Source organism: Engraulis encrasicolus, chromosome 11 (genome assembly GCF_034702125.1).
Source record: "Engraulis encrasicolus isolate BLACKSEA-1 chromosome 11, IST_EnEncr_1.0, whole genome shotgun sequence".
Taxonomy (NCBI): Eukaryota; Metazoa; Chordata; class Actinopteri; order Clupeiformes; family Engraulidae; genus Engraulis; species Engraulis encrasicolus.
The window spans coordinates 18494304-18511803 of record NC_085867.1 but is presented as its reverse complement, the minus strand read 5'-3'; the positions used below and the strand labels follow the sequence as shown (position 1 = coordinate 18511803).

At 47.3% G+C, this 17500-nt stretch overlaps 1 protein-coding gene across 1 annotated transcript in view; it reads left to right on the top strand.

Annotated features, from left to right (window-relative positions):
* fgf10a (fibroblast growth factor 10a) overlaps positions 1-17500 on the top strand; it is a 35150-nt gene that overhangs the window by 615 nt on the left and 17035 nt on the right. Inside the window, exon 1 of the mRNA XM_063211234.1 lies at positions 1-61. This exon is cut by the window's left edge and continues 615 nt beyond it. Coding sequence (XP_063067304.1) covers positions 1-61 — 61 coding nt within the window. The remainder of the gene's footprint in view (positions 62-17500) is intronic.

The window sequence follows — 17500 nt, the reverse complement described above, 5'->3', positions numbered from 1 at the left end:
TTTCTCAGGATTGATAAAAACGGGAAAGTCAACGGCACCAAGAACGACAAGGATCCGTTCAGTGAGTAGAACACCGAAAAAAAGTTGTTTGGCTTTTTGTGTTGCCCCACTTTCTCTCTCTCTCTCTCTCTCTCTCTCTCTCTCTCTCTCTCTCTCTCTCTCTCTCTCTCTCTCTCTCTCTCTCTCTCTCTCTCTCTCTCTCTTTTGCTCCGAATGTGCCCCCTACTTTTGTTTCTATCCATCGCTGCCTTTTCTGCTCTAATATACTTGTACATGTATCATAGCTGATTGTGGTGTACTTTCACCCACTCGCACACGTGGGTCCTATCGAGGCAGGAAAAACTATTTTTTTCCCCACTAAAATGGGCACTGATTTCCCTCCCGTTGCCTTTGATTCTTTCCTTCCCTCCCTTTTTCTTCTTCTTCTTCTTTTTCTTTTCCCTTCCCTTCTTTCTTGTTGGCTCCCAAACATCCACAGATAATAAGAACCTTACCTGGTATTACAGTGGGTACCAGGCGAGAGTGTTTGGAGATGTTTTCCGTGTGTGTGTGTGTGTGTGTGTGTGTTTGTGTGTGTGTCTGTGTGTGTGTGTGTGTGTGTGTGTGTGTGTGTGTGTGTGTGTGTGTGTGTGTGTGTGTGTGTGTGTGTGTGTGTGTGTGTGTGTGTGTGTGTGTGTGTGTGTGTGTGTGTGTGTGTGTGTGTGTGTGTGTCTTTTGCGTGTGTGTGTGTGTGTGTGTGTGTGTGTGTGTGTGTGTGTGTGTGTGTGTGTGTGTGTGTGTGTGTGTGTGTGTGTGTGTATGTGTATGTGTATGTGTGTGTGTGTGTGTGTGTGTGTGTGTGTGTGTGTGTGTGTGTGTGTGTGTGTGTGTGTGTGTGTGTGTGTGTGTGTGTGTGTGTGTGTGTGTGTGAGTGCAGCGCAGCACAGGGCCCATTGGACAGCTGAATGCAGCTGCATGTTAGTGCTGAATGTCTCTGAGCACAACACAACACAGCACAGCACAGTACAGAGCAGAGCAGAGCAGAGTTCTCATTCGTAGCATATCTGCTGGAACCAATTAAATATTACCAGAGGAGCAGTGTTTCTTTCAAACAAAACCGAAAAAAGGAAAGCGAAGAGTCTTGCTTTTTTATGCTTTTTTATGACTTTCAAATGATTCGAAATGCCCTGGTTATTGTTATCATTGGGGGATTGCTATGCTTACTTTAAACCATTATCACTTCAGCCTTCAGAGATGTCAACCAACGTCAGGGAGAGAATTCTTGGTTTGTGTCAAGAGAGTGTGTCATTTAAACATTCACACACACACACACATAACCATATAAACACACACTCAGATACACACATGCGCACTCAGACACACATACGCACACACACGCACAGGCACAGGCACACGCACGCGCACACACACACACACACACACACACACACACACACACACACACACACACACACACACACACACACACACACACACACACACACACACACACACACACACACACACACACACACACACACGTTCTTGCTTGCTGTAGTCCCACACAACATGTAACGGATAGCTTCCCTTCTCCTTACACTGTCATTCAATTTTTAAACTCAACACTTCCCTGGGTGCCGCACACCTTTTTCTCCCCCCTCTTCTTCTTTGAAACTGTTCACCAACACCCCCCCTCCCCACCACCACACTCACGCATGCACGCATGCATGCACACACGCACATTCACGCACACACACAGGCACACACGCACGTACACATGCACGTACGCATGCACACACACACACGCACACACACACACACACACACACACGCACACACACTTTCTGTCTTGCTCAGCGCCAAGGAGCACCTGGCTACCACACTGTATTGTCCACCGCCCCCCGCTCCCCCACCACCACCCTCCTTCTCGTGCGCCTTTTCCATGAGTGTGTGTTGGGCAGACACACATTGCCCTAATAAAAAAGCCTTTTGACATATGGAGCCCATGTGCACAGGCCAAAGCATTTCAGACAGGCAGACTCAGACACAGGGGTTCAGTGAAACATGGCTGTAGGTATTTCAATTAGCCTCTTTTCTCTCTCTCTCTCTCTCTCTGTCTCTGTCTCGCTCTCTCTCTCTCTCTCTCTCTCCAATTCCTCTTGCTCTCTTTCTCTCCTTGCGAATTCACGGGAATGGGCTTCCGCAAATTAAACAGACTGCTTAATAATTACAACAAATTGTTTGCAAATTACAAATTAGTCTCGGCCAGAGAGTGGTGACAGCCAGCCAGGCAGGCGAGGAATGGATGGGAGCAAAAGGCATCCCATGCAGGCCTGCTGTTCAAAGAGCTCTCCCCTCGACCCTCTTCGCCTCTTCGCCATCTTCTCATGCCAGTTTGCCCACCATGTCTTGCTGTCTGTGTTCCCAGATGTGAAACGAAAGTGGTTCACCCTATTTTTTCTTTTTTTTCTCCTTTTTTCTTTGCGAGTGTCATACTTTGGAGCAAACCTAACAACGTACAAACAAACATGGAGGTATACAAAGGCAGGCCAACTCCACACTACTACTACAGTACTCCAGTCACCCCTATTCAACAAGCTACATCTGCTTCTGCACCAGTTATAGCCCCTTATCATGTTCTTATGCTAGTTTTCCTTCAGAGGTATGGGAAAAAGCAGCCCAAACTCCACACTACTCCACCGTTCTTCTACTATACCGTCACCCCTATTCAGCAGGCTCCATCTACTTACTACTGCACCAGTTGTAACCCCCGCTCCCCAACCCCACCCCATCCCAGCCCCCACCCTTCCAAAAAAAAGCCTATTTGGGGTCCTTGCCAGCGCCTCACCACATGTGAATATAATGCGGTTGTCATTAGCTCCCACAGTGACCCGAAGGCACAGGCCGTACTGGCAATAATGTTCCCGCCTGATGCACCGCAAGTATCAGAGGGGGGAATGCACATGCCGGCTGCATCCACTTTAAACATTTTAAGTGTGGCTTGGGCCCTGGAATGTCTTTTAGGGAGGGAGGGGGATTTGGAGTGAGAGAGACGGAGAGAGAGAGAGAGAGAGGGAGAGAGGGAGAGAGTTAGAGAGAGAGAGAGACAGACCAAATGGGAAAGGAGAAAGAGAAAAAAAGAGAGAGAGCGAGGCAGAGGGAGAGGGTGAGGCAGAGGAGAGGAGGAAGAAGAGAGAGAAAGCGTATGGCGGTGAATGAACAATCTCTCCAGAAGACTCTGGATTCCTTCTGTTCTTTAGTCATTTGTTTCTCATGGTCAGACAGGCCGGGCAGACAGGTTCTGGGCCAGCTGCGAAAGAGCAGCGTGCCCACAAGGTAGCAGTAGTGCTCTCCAAGCACTCATCCAATAAAGGTTGTTTTGGTTTTAAAAAGGGAGAGAGAGAGAAAGAGAAAGAGGGAGGGAAAGGGGAAAAAGTGAAGAAAAGAGGTGCGGGAAATAAGAAGGAAAGATTGGAACAGATTGGGTCCGATTTTTCCAGGCTTAACGACAAGCAAACGATAAGCCAGCAGGTCTCCGAGTATTTTCGGAGTAATCGGATGCCCAATCGCAGGCGCCTGTGAGAGTTGCTTTTTTTGCGGAGCTACAACAACATCCGAAACCAAACAAGTAACGTGTGAAAACAATGTGTGGTGATTTAGCCAAATGTGAACATTACCAGTAAGCCTGTTGGAGAATAGACATTTGTAGTATGACACAGTGGCTGGATTGGCCGTAGGGCAGACAGGGCATTTGCCTGATCGAGTGTTCATTTTGGCCTGGCCTTCCCCTCAATGGCATCAGCCTTCATGTCAACAGGCCTGTCCAAAATAGTCAGATAAACAGTACTGTATAAAATGCATTGCGGCTGTTGCAGTCAAAATAGCCCATATTAGCCCATTAAGACACAGCTTTATAAGTTTGCCCAACAGCAATGACCAAGCCGTAAGGCATTACTAATGGCCCTGTGCCATGGTAGTTAACTTTTCAATGTCTATTACAGTGTTCCACGGGTGGAACATTGTGCATTATGGGGCTACATGACCAAACACTTTGTCACAGGCGTCATTGTCTCTCTCAATGCCTGGCGATGTTTGTCACAGCCCAGCCCTGACTAACACTGTATGACATAAGAATTGAAAAATGAATTATGGAGAAAGCATTTTGTGTCAAGTTGCACTTTGTGAAAGAGGCAGAAACTCAGAAGGTACCCTGACTAAGTCAAGGTTGGCCGATTTCTTATAGAACTTTTCAAATATATAATAATGATAATAATAATAATAATAATAATAATAATAATAATAATAATAATAATAATAATAATAATAATAATAATAACTGTATTTGGATAGCACAATATCATACAAGGCATGCAGCTCAACGTGCTTAACAAATGGATAAACAACAATGTTAATTGTTAAATGTTCAACTGAATTGGCAATTGCAATTGTGTGCGTGCCCGTGTGTGTGGGGGGGGGCTCTTGTGCAGTGTATGCGTAGGTGGATGAGTCAACATGTCTGTGTTTGTAGTTAGTGTTTGTTTGGCTGTTTGTATATCTATATGCGTGTGTTTATGCGCATGTGACTGTGTGTGTGTGTGTGTGTGTGTGTGTGTGCGTGCGCGTGCGTGTGTGTGTGTGTGTGTGTGTGTGTGTGTGTGTGTGTGTGTGTGTGTGTGTGTGTGTGTGTGTGTGTGTGTGTGTGTGCGTGTGTGTGTACACCCGTTTTGCAAGGCCATCCGTGTGTGTGCACCCTTACAGTAAATGTCACAGTGTTAATACCACACTGACAGTCCAATTCAACACTCCTGTAGTTGACCTTACTTTTCCGGTGTTGAATTAACACTCTCGAATGTACTGTGTGGTTCTCTATGCGTGTGTTTGTCCAGTCATATAAATGCAGGGACTGATGGCTTCCAGAGGTCGAATTGTGCCAATTCTTAATGAGCTATGCAAGCTCAGAGGGCTACCTGGTCTGGACTGGCGATGTTTGTTGCCTCACACACACACAGTCTCCCATTATATATCTCCCAGGCCAAAACCGCTTTTTAAATTTCATAACTTCGGCAATAAATAAAACATTTCCCCAAGAACTGTCCATTCAACGAGCTATGTGAACTGGGCTCAGGTCAGGCTTGCTCCACCACCAGCAGCACATGCAACAGCCTTACAGTCAGTGCATCTTTGCTGGGAGAAAATGCACGTCACCAGTGCCGCCGCTAAGGCATGAGCAGAGCACGCAGAGGGTTTAGGGCACCAACAAGTGCTTGGGGCACCGACCACTTAGCCCCCAGAATTGGGGCCTCTTCAATTGAGGTTGACTAAAAAAAGTAATGAAAAAAATATTGAATTACATTATAAAACATAAGCTTGATAGTTAGTAGATTACCAATATTGTTATTATTATTATTTAATTATTAGGGGGGCCTCCAGACCGGTTAAGCTTTAGGGCCTCCAAAACCTTAGCATCGGCCCTGCATGTCACACACATGTGTCTCCAGGCTGAATACCAGCAAAAATGCAATCCTCCGTCTCAGTCTGTCACAAAACCCTTGGGTTTTGAAGACTACGTATGTCATGTTATCATTATTTTGTCCAGACTGCAAGCTATACTGTGCGCCAACAGATTGAAAAATAAGAACCCCACTTCATTCCACTTGACTCTACTTTTGCTTTGCCAAAAGAAAAAAAAACAGACATTTACAAAGGCCATGGGCGGCATACGTACATGTGTAATGTTGCATGTTAACATGCTGTTGGGGAACCCCTCCCCATCCATTTTATGGATCACAATTTGTCCAGCGGCTCCTGTCCAAATACCATGTCATTACACCAGGCGGGTGGGGGAGTTGATGTGGTGTGTGTGTGTGTGTGTGTGTGTGTGTGTGTGTGTGTGTGTGTGTGTGTGTGTGTGTGTGTGTGTGTGTGTGTGTGTGTGTGTGTGTGTGTGTGTGTGTGTGTGTGTGTGTGTGTGTGTGTGTGTGTGTGTGTGTGTGTGCATGCATTAATCTGTGTGCATGTGTAGTACTCTGTTGTGCGTGCGTGTGTGTGTGTGTCGCTCACCGGAGAGCGCCAGTCTTGCCTGCCTACTCCAAATTGCTGGCTGTTTGGGGGGGCTGCTTCGTTCAGAGGGAGTCAGACGCGGTGTGTGCTGTGTGCGCTGTGTGTGCTGTGCTGGGCTTTGATGTCGTGGCGTACGGGGGCTCAGTGTTTATGCGTCCGGGGGGCCCTGAGGAGGAAGATGAGAGCACGTCGCTAATTAAAAGAGCCATGTAACGTCTGCCAGGACAAAACCGCAAGGACAATTTAGGTCCCTGTGTCTGGTCTTTAACGAGCCCGCGATATCTGTTCAAAGCCGGATGACTTAGATTTAGTGGGGCGGGTGGTGGTGGGGTGGGGTTGGGCACAAGGTTGGTGTGCGCTGTGGGGTATGGGGTTGGCGGGAAGTGAAGGGGTGGGGGTGGGGGGGTGGAGGGGGTGGTGGTTGCCAGTGGTGTCTGGGCTATAAGTGTTAGCACCCTGGTCAGTCACATCAAGAGAAGGGAACTTTTAAGTGTGTGCAGTGCAGTTCTGTGTGTGTGTGATTGTGTGATTGTGTGTTTGTGTGTGTGTGTGTGTGTGTGTGCGCGTGTGCGTGCGTGCGTGTGTGTGTGTGTGTGTGTGTGTGTGTGTGTGTGTGTGTGTGTGTGTGGATGTGTGTGCGTGCGTGCGTGCACATGTGTGTGTGTTTCTCTGTGTGTTTCTACGGGCCTCACTTGTGTGCATTTGATGGATTTAGTGTGACAAGGTGGCTTGGCGGTTTGATGTTGCAATTCCTGAATCAGAGGTATTGTTTGAACATTCTGACGAGGTTCTCCTCTCCCTCCCTCCCTCCCTTCCTCTCTCTCTTTCTCTCCTTTGCTCTCTCTCTCTCTCCCTCTTTCTCTCCACAAAAGACCTATGTGCTGTTTGAAATACAATCCCACCCATATTGTTCGATTCCCTTTCAGAACCCATCTGCTCAGTATCACGTTGTTGTTTTTTTTTCTTTCTCTCTCTCGGAAGCTTGTCTCCCCTTAGATATCTCTGAATGAGCGAGCATGGCACCAATGGTGGTGTGTGCTGTGCACCCCTGTTTCTCTCACACAGCCTTTCACTACGATGAGAAAAAAAGAACATAAAGAAATAATATCAGAAGCGAGAGGATAGCGAGAGGAAGTGAGAGTCGAACACACAAAGAAAGGAGAGCGGAGAAAAAGACAGTAACGAGCGAGAGCGCTCTAGTCGTCTACTCCAGCTCGAAATTGTTTGTTGCCACTGGAGACTCATATTTTTTTATTATCGAATTCAATTTGTTAAAGAGAGACAGGCGCACGCTAAAAGAGCGAAACTAAGACATGAGCCAGGGCCACTCTTGTAAGCTTTTTATTATGATAAAGTGAAGCTGGAACTGAAATGTTGCTTTCAGAGAGAGAGAGAGAGAGAGAGAGAGAGAGAGAGACTGGCAGAGTGAGAGAAGAGAAAGAGGGACTGGGAGAGCCAGGAGAGGGACTGACTAGAGAGGTAGAAAATGGTTAACACGAGTGAGAGAGAGAGAGAGAGAGAGAGAGAGAGAGAGAGAGAGAGAGAGAGAGAGAGAGAGAGAGAGAGAGAGAGAGAGAGAGAGAGAGAGAGAGAGAGAGAGAGAGAGAGACACAGAGAGAGAGAGAGAGAAATAGGGGAGCACAAGATAGTCAGAGAGAGCGCAAATGAGACAGAGAGCAAGGGGAGAGAGAGAGAGAGAGAGAGGAGAGGAGAGGGAAATAGAGAGAAATAAAGAGAAGGGGAGAAATGGAGAGAGGGAGAGAGGAGAGGAGAGGGAAATAGAGAGAAATAAAGAGAAGGGGAGAAATGGAGAGAGGGAGAGAGGGGCCTAATGAGCGTCATTAGCGGCGTGACAGCTCTGATTGAGGGGCACTGCCCTGCCGCCAGAGGGGTTCAAATCCCGGAGCCCGGATCATGGAGCAGCCCATCCCACCCCGCTCCTCTCCACTCCCCACCCCAATCACTTTTGTCCTCTCCCAGCATCCACATCAAACAGTCAGGCACGCAGGCAGGCAGGCAGGCAGGGTCACACACCACACCACAGCACAACACAGCACACCACACCATATTGCCAGGCAGATCCCTTGTCCATCCCCATCCCCATCCCACCTCGAGGAAGGGTGGAGGCGAGGTGGGGTTGGATGGGTTGGGGGGTTGTGGCGTGTGTAGCATTATAAGGGTTGAGTGCATTTTGTGTGCGGGTCGAGATGAGGCCGAGTGGCTGGGCATAATCTAATGGCGCTCCATCATGGATACAGATGATCCTTGTTAGCGGGAGGTGTTTCAAAGCCAAAATCAATTGCTCCTGTCCGGCTCCGGGGAAAAGGCTGAGCGGGTCTGATGGCAAGGGCGGGGGCGAGTCAGGGGGGTGGGGGGGCGAGTCAGGGGGGTGGGGGGGCGAGTCAGGGGGGTGGGGGTGTAGATGAGGCGAGGGGATGGGGGTGGAGGTGGGGGTGGCGGGTGGAGTTAACCCTATCCAGACTGGGGGGGGGCTAAAAGTGCCCGCACCAACTTTGATGTCGTATAATTCCTTAACGACTTAAGCTATGACTACGAAACTTTGTGACTTTTCCTAACATTTAGTTGGCTACAGTTAGGTACCGAAAGATTAGGTTTATCATTTTTGCTGTTGCCATGGCAACGGTTTTCTGACAGGTATGTCTGACCAAAAATCACTTCACCATATCTATGACGCCATATATTTTCATATTTTTTTGTTATTTCCATTAGCATCAGACAACTTTGTGAGCATTTAAGTGGTTTGAAGCAGAAAATCATTAAAATTTAAGTGCATTACCTAAATTAGTTGGAAAATCCATTATGGCGAGATTTTGGGCATAATAAGATAATGATGTCATAATGACGTCATAATACCAGATAATTACACAAAAATTATGTCATTCATAGATCTCCATATGAAGATCATCTCCCCCAAGTTTCGTAGTCATACTGTATTCCGTTCATGAGTTATGAGGGGGGGTCAAAAGAGCCCCCCCCCCAGGCCCAGGAATGCCAAAAAAGCCCAGTCTGAATAGGGTTAATGGGGTGAGAGCCAGTCTGGGAGGACTCCGTAATGGCAGGAGATGTGCATGAGCCGTACATCTGAAGCCGAAGCAGCTCGTTACTCAGCACTGCTTAGTGCACCAGGGTACCAGCACCATAGACATGGGATTTCTGGCTCTTTAGTTTAGTTTAGTTTTAGTTTAGTTCAACAGGGACCATGCACAATACACATTGATTACAGAAGTAAAAAGATGGCTTGTGCCAGATTATAGCTACATAGCTAATTTCCATCTGCAGTCCCTCTTTGACGGGATCTGGATCATAGTGGCTCGTTCCTTTCAAAGAGCCGTTCAAATACTGGGCTCTTTTGAACGGTTTTTGATTCATTATTTATTCAATGTTAAGAACAGCATTTTTTAACTCCACCTCTAGGTCATTTTGTACAAACAACAAAATGTTGTTTTTTCAGAAATACTGTACACATGTGAAGGTCACATGCTTGAAACGAATGAAAAATTAAAGGAACGGTGGAGTGGCTCCCCCAGCTGTGATTCGGTTCCCATTGATCGTTCACTTCTAGGAGCCTTTCAAAAGAATCGATTCGTTCACAAACATCACAACACTACAGCACCAGTTTGTCTTGCCCGGGGAGCAGGGGCTTGGATGCTGCATGATCACAACAGCAGTATTGCAGTCACGTTCTTCCTTTAATGTATAAATGTAGTGTAATGAATAGCCATCAGTTAGACAAGAGTGGGGCAGATTTGGAATAGCTGCACTTAATGCAGACCACTCCTGGCCCTACAGGACATTATCCAGAGAATTGCCTTTGTGTGTGTGTGTGTGTGTGTGTGTGTGTGTGTGTGTGTGTGTGTGTGTGTGTGTGTGTGTGTGTGTGTGTGTGTGTGTGTGTGTGTGTGTGTGTGTGTGTGTGTGTGTGTGTGTGTGTGTGTGTGTGTGTGTGCGTGTAATGCGTGTGTGTGTGTAATCCGTGTGTGCATGCGCACATGCATGCGTTTGTGTGTGGGTGTGTGTGTGTGCGTGTGTGTGTGCGTGTGTGTGTTCAAACTGCACGAGAAGTACAAGAATAAACCGCAGGTTACGCAGCAAGTGCACAGACAGAGTAATGAATCTGATTGGTAAGATTAGATCAGTGGCGGGGGAGAAAGAAAAACAGCACAACTACTAATGCGGAGGCAATGACATGGATCATGCCAGATATCCATATCCCTGTGATGAGAGGCCCAGGTCGGGCCGCTACAGAGGCCCACAGCCAGCAGAGGCAGATGGGGTATAGGCCTCCTGGGAGCCCTAGGGTGGAAATCTCTGGATCAAAATCCAGACACATCGGGAGGAAAAGAATGGGAGGAAAAGATTTCGGGTTCCTTTTTTGCTGTTTTTATGGTTCTTCCCGAGATGGGACGGGATGTGCGTGTGTTAAATGCCTCATCAATCATCCACTTGAAACGAGCCCCCATTCATTCATTCGTTCCTTCATTCAGCATGCCGACACTATAGCAGAGGAGAAGATGAGAATCGGTATACGAGAGCGTCTTTTGTTTTGGCTGGGTCATCTGGGTTTGATGCTCGGCAGGACGTTCCTTTCAACAATAGCCTGACTCTTTAAAAAGCTAAGTGTATGATTTGTAGACAAATCCAGTTATTTCTGAAACAACACGGCACAGTGCCGTTATGATCACTCACGCTATTCTTTCTAAAAAGAAATCCAAGCTTCTCCTTGTAAATTTTCTCTCTTCTTGGAGTGCCAGTCATGACATCTCGCTTCAGCGTAATTGCCCTATTGCCTCTCGTTTATTTTATCCAGCAGTGCTACGCTACATAAAGACGCGCTAATTAGCATTATGTATTCGTCTGCAAATTAAAACAATAATTCTGAATGGATTTTATTTTCGTTCTTTCACCACAAATTTTCTGTTTTTACTTCCTGCCTGGGCTTTTTGACAACTGGCAGAGTGATGGCTGGCTTATGGTTTTCGGCAGGCAGTTCATAATGATCATCGGAGCATCACTGACACCATGTGACCCGACAGAAAGGCCATGTGTTTGGAACGTGTGAATTTATAAGTATAGCTCCCGTTCCAGCTGTGTAAGATGGCACTCTCTTCTTGTAGTGCCTGTTCTCTCTCTCTCTCTCTCTCTCTCTCTCTCTCTCTCTCTCTCTCTCTCTCTCTCTCTCTCTCTCTCTCTCTCTCTCTCTCTCTCTCTCGCTCTCTCGCTCTCTCTCTTTCACACACTCCCTTAGTGGTTATAGTGCCCATTTATGGCCCTCGTGGGAAATCCTGACCACACACTAGCTATAAAAGTGACTTATGGAGAGTGGCTGATGTACAAAAGGTTAGTGTCAATGTTTCTTTTCATTCCATTTGACCTCAGCGATCTTCATAGACTTTCGCCCTTCCTTGATAAATAACGTGAAGCCTCACAGGTTTTTTTCACGCTTGTGAGGCATCTTGGCATCTTGGGAATGTGGTGGTGCAGGGCATTTTTGTTGATGTGCAATGTCGACAGTGGGATATATATAGCGGGAGGTTGCTGTGGTTTTACTAGGGGTATTTCAAAGTGTTATTTGGTCGCCTCGTATTTTTTTTCATTGTCTTACTCTGCAAGCTGGCCCGAAATGCAGGGCTAGCGATTATGTTCTCACTGTGCGCAGCGGTCCCCCAGCCCTATATGCGCCCACACATTTCTAACTTTTTGTTTCTGTTTTCGCCAATGTTTTCACATTTCCATGACAATTTCAAAATTATCTCTAGTGTTGGTACATTGCCCTTTCATTGAAGCTCTATTCCACAAGGCTTCTGGAAGAGCTTTATAGTAGATGAACGAATAAATAAATGGATGAGTAATTTAATTTCGATTTGCAGCAGCAAAACAAATTGTCACAGTGATTAAAAGGGAAAAAAATAAATAAGCTGATTGAAGCTGCAGCAGCTGAAGAAAAGATCATAGAGGCCAAATTCCTGCTTCCACAAAAAAAACGCTCCATACTACTCCATGTACCGGTAATGGCATGCGGCACATATGCTGGTATATAGCAACACCGACTGTATCTTCCCACCTACATACTGTATGTAGTCCAGAGCTGTGGGAGCATGGGCACAGGAGTGATGAAGTGTTTCTGCAGCCATTTGGTGAGAATTAGCTCACTGGTTGTTTGGATTGTTATGGGGGGGGGGGATAATGCTTCCAGACAACCAATCCTAACACAAAGCAGATATCCTTGCATAATTTCTCTGTTTCCCCTCCAATGTTTGTGTCTATCCTACTTTTCCTACTTTCTCACAACGCTTGTTTATGGACGTTGCATCAGCATGTACAGTACTGTGAGGATATTTTACAGAGACCCAAAATGCACCAGATTGATCTCAACCCCTTCAAATAAGAAAATGAAATGAAATGAATAAATAAATGAACGTTTTGTTCTAGGTTCAAGTTATCAAAACCAGGCTGCAGTTGCTGAGGTGTTGGTCAGCGTGCTCTCTGACCACTGCTCGCTCGTCTCTGTTGCAATGAGATTTTTATCTCTCGCTTTATACCACCAGATATATCTCAGTGGCCCCTGGATGAAACTATGCGAGCCCAAAAGATCAGAGAACATTTTCATTCATTCAAAAAAAAAAAAACGCTTCGATTGAATAAATGTGTGGGTTCAGGTTCATCTTTGTCCTTGAAATCCCAAGCTCCAATAAACACCACCTCCCAAAGCTTTTTCCTGCAGCCAAACAACAACAGAACAAAAACAAAGACAAGATGACAAAAAGAGGTTTTATCAACACCCATGTGCAGGCACACGTCTCCGCAGAGGGGACTGCAGTTGTGCCAGTGACACCCAACATCTTCTTTGAGTTAATGGCTTCTCTCAGTCCGCTCTCCGAGTTCAACGCGGAGGCATGGCTGGACTGGTCGTCTGGCATACAGGGCATTTTCCCAATGGGCCGGCCATCCTCAGGGGCTGGTACTGTTGTTTTTTTGTTTGTCTGTTTGTTTGTTTGTTTGTTTATTTTTTAAGGGACTAGCCCACATTTTTATAGGGCCCGTCCCATTGGTACATCTTTGATATAGACAGCAGACTATGCGTATCGTATGAAAGTGGCTTGTGCTGTGTACGTGAGGTGCCAGTTTGAACCAAAAATGCCCGGGTGTGCTTTTGGTCCCAGGCCAGGCCTGCTCGGAGGGTTGGAGGACCAGATGTATTCCTAACCTTTGACCTCATTACTTAGCTGCTGACGACCACTTCTGCCATGGCCAGAACCGGGAAGCAACAGCACTGTCTCCCAGCTATCGGCGTGGCTCCCCATGATTGCTAACAGACATGGAGGGTGTAGAGAAGGAGGGGGGGGGAAGGCGGCACAGACGCACCACCACCACCCCCCACAACCCCGAATGGCAAAAGCATTATTGTTTCAGATTTGTCGTGTCTTGAGCAAGAGGTGGTGAATCTTCTTTGAATTTCCTGTGAACTGAACTCGACTGAACCCTCTTATTTATATAACTGAAAGACCCCAATAGGAAACCAGTTCACTTTGTGCAGTCTTTGTGTGGCGATATAGCTTTTCTGTTTGAGAGAATTCTAATGCAGAGTGCAACAAGGTTGGGAATGTTTTTCCATGCGGTTTCCGTTTGACCAGACTCAAGAGGGCCGCAGGAAGTTGAGGCGTCGCGCTTTAGAGTCGCCGTTGCCTCCCCAACAACCACTACCATCACCACCCCCATCAACAAACACCCCCACCACCCCTCCCGCGTCTAGTGCATCTCGGCCCTGCTCGGAGCACATTGCCTGTCGACCGGCTCTGATTTTCACTCGTCAAAGTCACCGGTCTGTCAATCACACAATCGCAGGATTGTCTGGACAGGGCCGGGGAACAGAACACAGATTTATCGAGCGAACCGCATCGCCATAACTCCGCTGAACCAAGTGGCCATTTCATTCCTCTGTCACTCAACCAGGTCTCTGAACTCTCTTCACTAACAACAAACTGCAGTTTGTTGTTGTCAGTGAACTCTTTTTGTTCCCGCACTGGGGCTTGTTCTCCTAGGGAACACGACGAGAGAGCACTTCCAAAAGAACGAAGCTCGGTCTTAGGACTTTAGCGCCGGAGGGCCGGACAGACCATTGGCCTGAAAAGGATGAACAGGCGCGCTCATTATCTGCAAGTGTTAGCCATAACTCCTGCGCAACATAGACTGATTCTCGCTAAAATATTAGCGGTGTTGAGTAGGCCATCGTAATTGCTAACACAGCTGAGGATATATCGTTTGTAAAAAAGTTTTATATCGACCAAGGTTTACATTTGGGATTTTTCTTTTTGTCGTCATTGTTATATCAAATGTAGGGTGAGGAATGGGGCTCCGTCTATTTTTATATCAGCACAGGCCACCTAGGGATAGAATAAGCAAAAGGAGGAGAGAACCACAATCACGGCGAGCACCGCTCGTTTAAATATTATTGAACTATTATTAAATAGAAAATTCTCCAAAAAGCTTCCCAGAAGTGCTTTGTCTTCAGATGTTATGGGTTCCCGGGACAGATCAGCTATCCTTGGAGGAATCCACGGGGCGGTTTGAATAGCCCATCTCAACCCGCCACACCAAGCTCTGTTTCCTTTCCTCTGGATCCAAACATGGATATTTCATTTTAGGGCCTCACTGCCGCCTGCCAGACACACTGCAGGGCTATATAAATGGAGTGATAAAAAGTAAGAAAGGAAGAGAGAGGGAGAGAACGCGAGAGAAGAGTGGGCTTGAGAGCACATGGGCCTGCCTAATAGCCCTCAAGTGGGGCTACATGTATGGAGAAGCCTGCTGAGAACTTGCTCGAGACAGTCTGGAAGCACCGTGTTTATGCTATAGATCAGCGGTTCCCAAACTTTTTTTCCTGCGCACCCCCTTTTACATATCAATGTGATTCGCGCACCCCCTGAGCGAATATTTTGGTGTGCTGATGGCCACGCAAGCATGGATTCACTGTGCATTCACTGCACATTAAGCATATTAATTTTGGGGAATCCTCTTTTCCAATAGTCTAGGAGTTAAACTACACTTCAGATTGAACCTTCCAGCATACAAGTCTAAATACAATTAAAAAGGACTTAATGTTCATCAATGCTGGATAAAAACTCACAAATCCATCATTGCTCTATCCAGCTCACGCACCCCCTTATGCCAGGCCGCGCACCCCCAGGGGTGCACGCACCCCAGTTTGGGAAACCCTGCTATAGATGACAAATACCCATCTCGCCATGCATCAAGAGGCAGGAAGGGCAAAGGTGACATACCTGTATAAGCCTGAATCTACCACTATCCATTGACCTCGCTGTGTTTTTAGTATCATGCAGTGACTCTACTATGTTGCTTTTGCTTTTTCGAGTGTTTGTATGCGACGGAGGTCTGTCGACCCTGTTTATGGTTAATTGTGCTCATGAGCATCACAGTGAGACCCCAGTCAATACATTTGGACAGTATGCTTCTTTATTGCTTCAAGCAAGACATCACATTATCACATTCACATTCAACAGTAAGTTGGTTAAATGAGGTTAAATGGTTGCTGGTCACTCCATCCATCCCATGTCTCAAGACCCTGTGAGTTGGAGTCTGGGGCCAAACACCAGTCACCTTGACCCCACGCCTCATTGCAGGGACACATACACACAAACACACAGATGCATTACACGCACACTAACACACACACACGTTTTTCATCTCTCTCTCTCTCTCTCTCTCTCTCTCTCTCTCTCTCTCTCTCTCTCTCTCTCTCTCTCTCTCTTTCTATCTCGCTGTCTCTCTCTGTCACACACACCCACACACATGGTCACACACACACACACACACACACGCACACACACACACACACACACACACACACACACACACACACACACACACACACACACACACACACACACACACACACACACACACACACACACACACACACCCCAACCCTTCCCTCTCCCCCTTGGGCCAACATGAAGGAGGCCCTGTCTCCTCTTTGAGGAGGAGCGGAGGAGCGTGGCGGGCCACTCCCCAATGCCAGACATCCATCTTGCTTAATGGGACGTAGTGTAAATGCAGACTGTAGTGGAAACCAGGAGCAGGAGAGGAGGAGTGTGAAGTTTTTCTTCTCCTCCAGACCAGTAAACATCTCCCCATCCCCAACGTCTCTCTCTCTCTCTCTCTCTCAGCCATTTTCCTGTTCTGACCTCTCTCTGTCTCTGTCTCTGTCTCTGTCTCTGTCTCTGTCTATCTCTCTCTCTCTCTCTCTCTCAGCCATTTTCCTGTTCTGACCTCTCTCTGTCTCTGTCTCTGTCTCTGTCTCTGTCTCTGTCTCTGTCTATCTCTCTCTCTCTCTCTCTCTCTCTCTCTCTCTCTCTCTCTCTCTCTCTCTCTCTCTCTCTCTCTTCAAACCGTAGTAGAATCTAGAAGGAGTTTTTTATTGCCTGGCTCTTGTCCGACCAGGGGTCCGTTTCTAGATTTTTGTCGTTGCTAACCGTCGTAAGACCGTTTTAAGACCGTCGCTGTCGAGAAAGACTTGAGTCGCTCTTACGAAGGACGTTGCTACCGTCGTTAGCAAAGACGTTAGCTTTCGAGATACGGACCCCTGTACTGTAGTTCCGCGTAGCTTCATGAGCTCTTCTACTAGGTCTGGGAGAGCATATGGTGGGTGTTGGGTGTTTTCTCCTCCTCCACTAGCATGTCCCCATCCACAACATCTCTCCCACCCCCCTACACCCCTAACCATCACCACCACCACATCTTACCAACGGCACCAGCACAGCCCTCCATGTCACTACCACGTTGGAAGACATTGCAGGCAGTGGAGCGCCACGAGTGGGTGAGGACAGGAGGAGGTGGTGAAGGGAAAATAAAAGAAAGAAAGGGAAGGTAGCTGAATGTGGTAGGGGGGTGGTAAGAAAAGGAGGAGGCGGAGAAGGAGGAGGAGGAGGGAGGAGGGGAAATAGATGAAGGAGGCAGGGAAGGAGGAGGAGGAGGAGGAGGAGAGGGAAGTCATATGGAACCATCAAAGGTAGTGAAGTGAGACCGGCGATCTGACCAGGGACGCATCTGGTCGGCCTGTTTTAAAGGAGGTAAGAGGCAGGAATGTTGCCTAATTATACATTGCCAGCGAGTGTGCGTGTGTGTGTATGTGTGTGTGTGTGTGTGTGTGTGTGTGTGTGTGTGTGTGTGTGTGTGTGTGTGTGTGTGTGTGTGTGTGTGTGTGTGTGTGTGTGTGTGTGTGTGTGTGTGTGTGTGCGCACGCGTGCAAGTGTGCGTGTGTGGGTTTCTTGTCCTAAGGCAATTGGTGGCGGGTCCAGGAGCCCTGGATCTTATCCTTCACAGATCCTATAACACACACACACACACACACACACACACACACACACACACACACACACACACACACACACACACACACGCACACACACACGCACACACACAC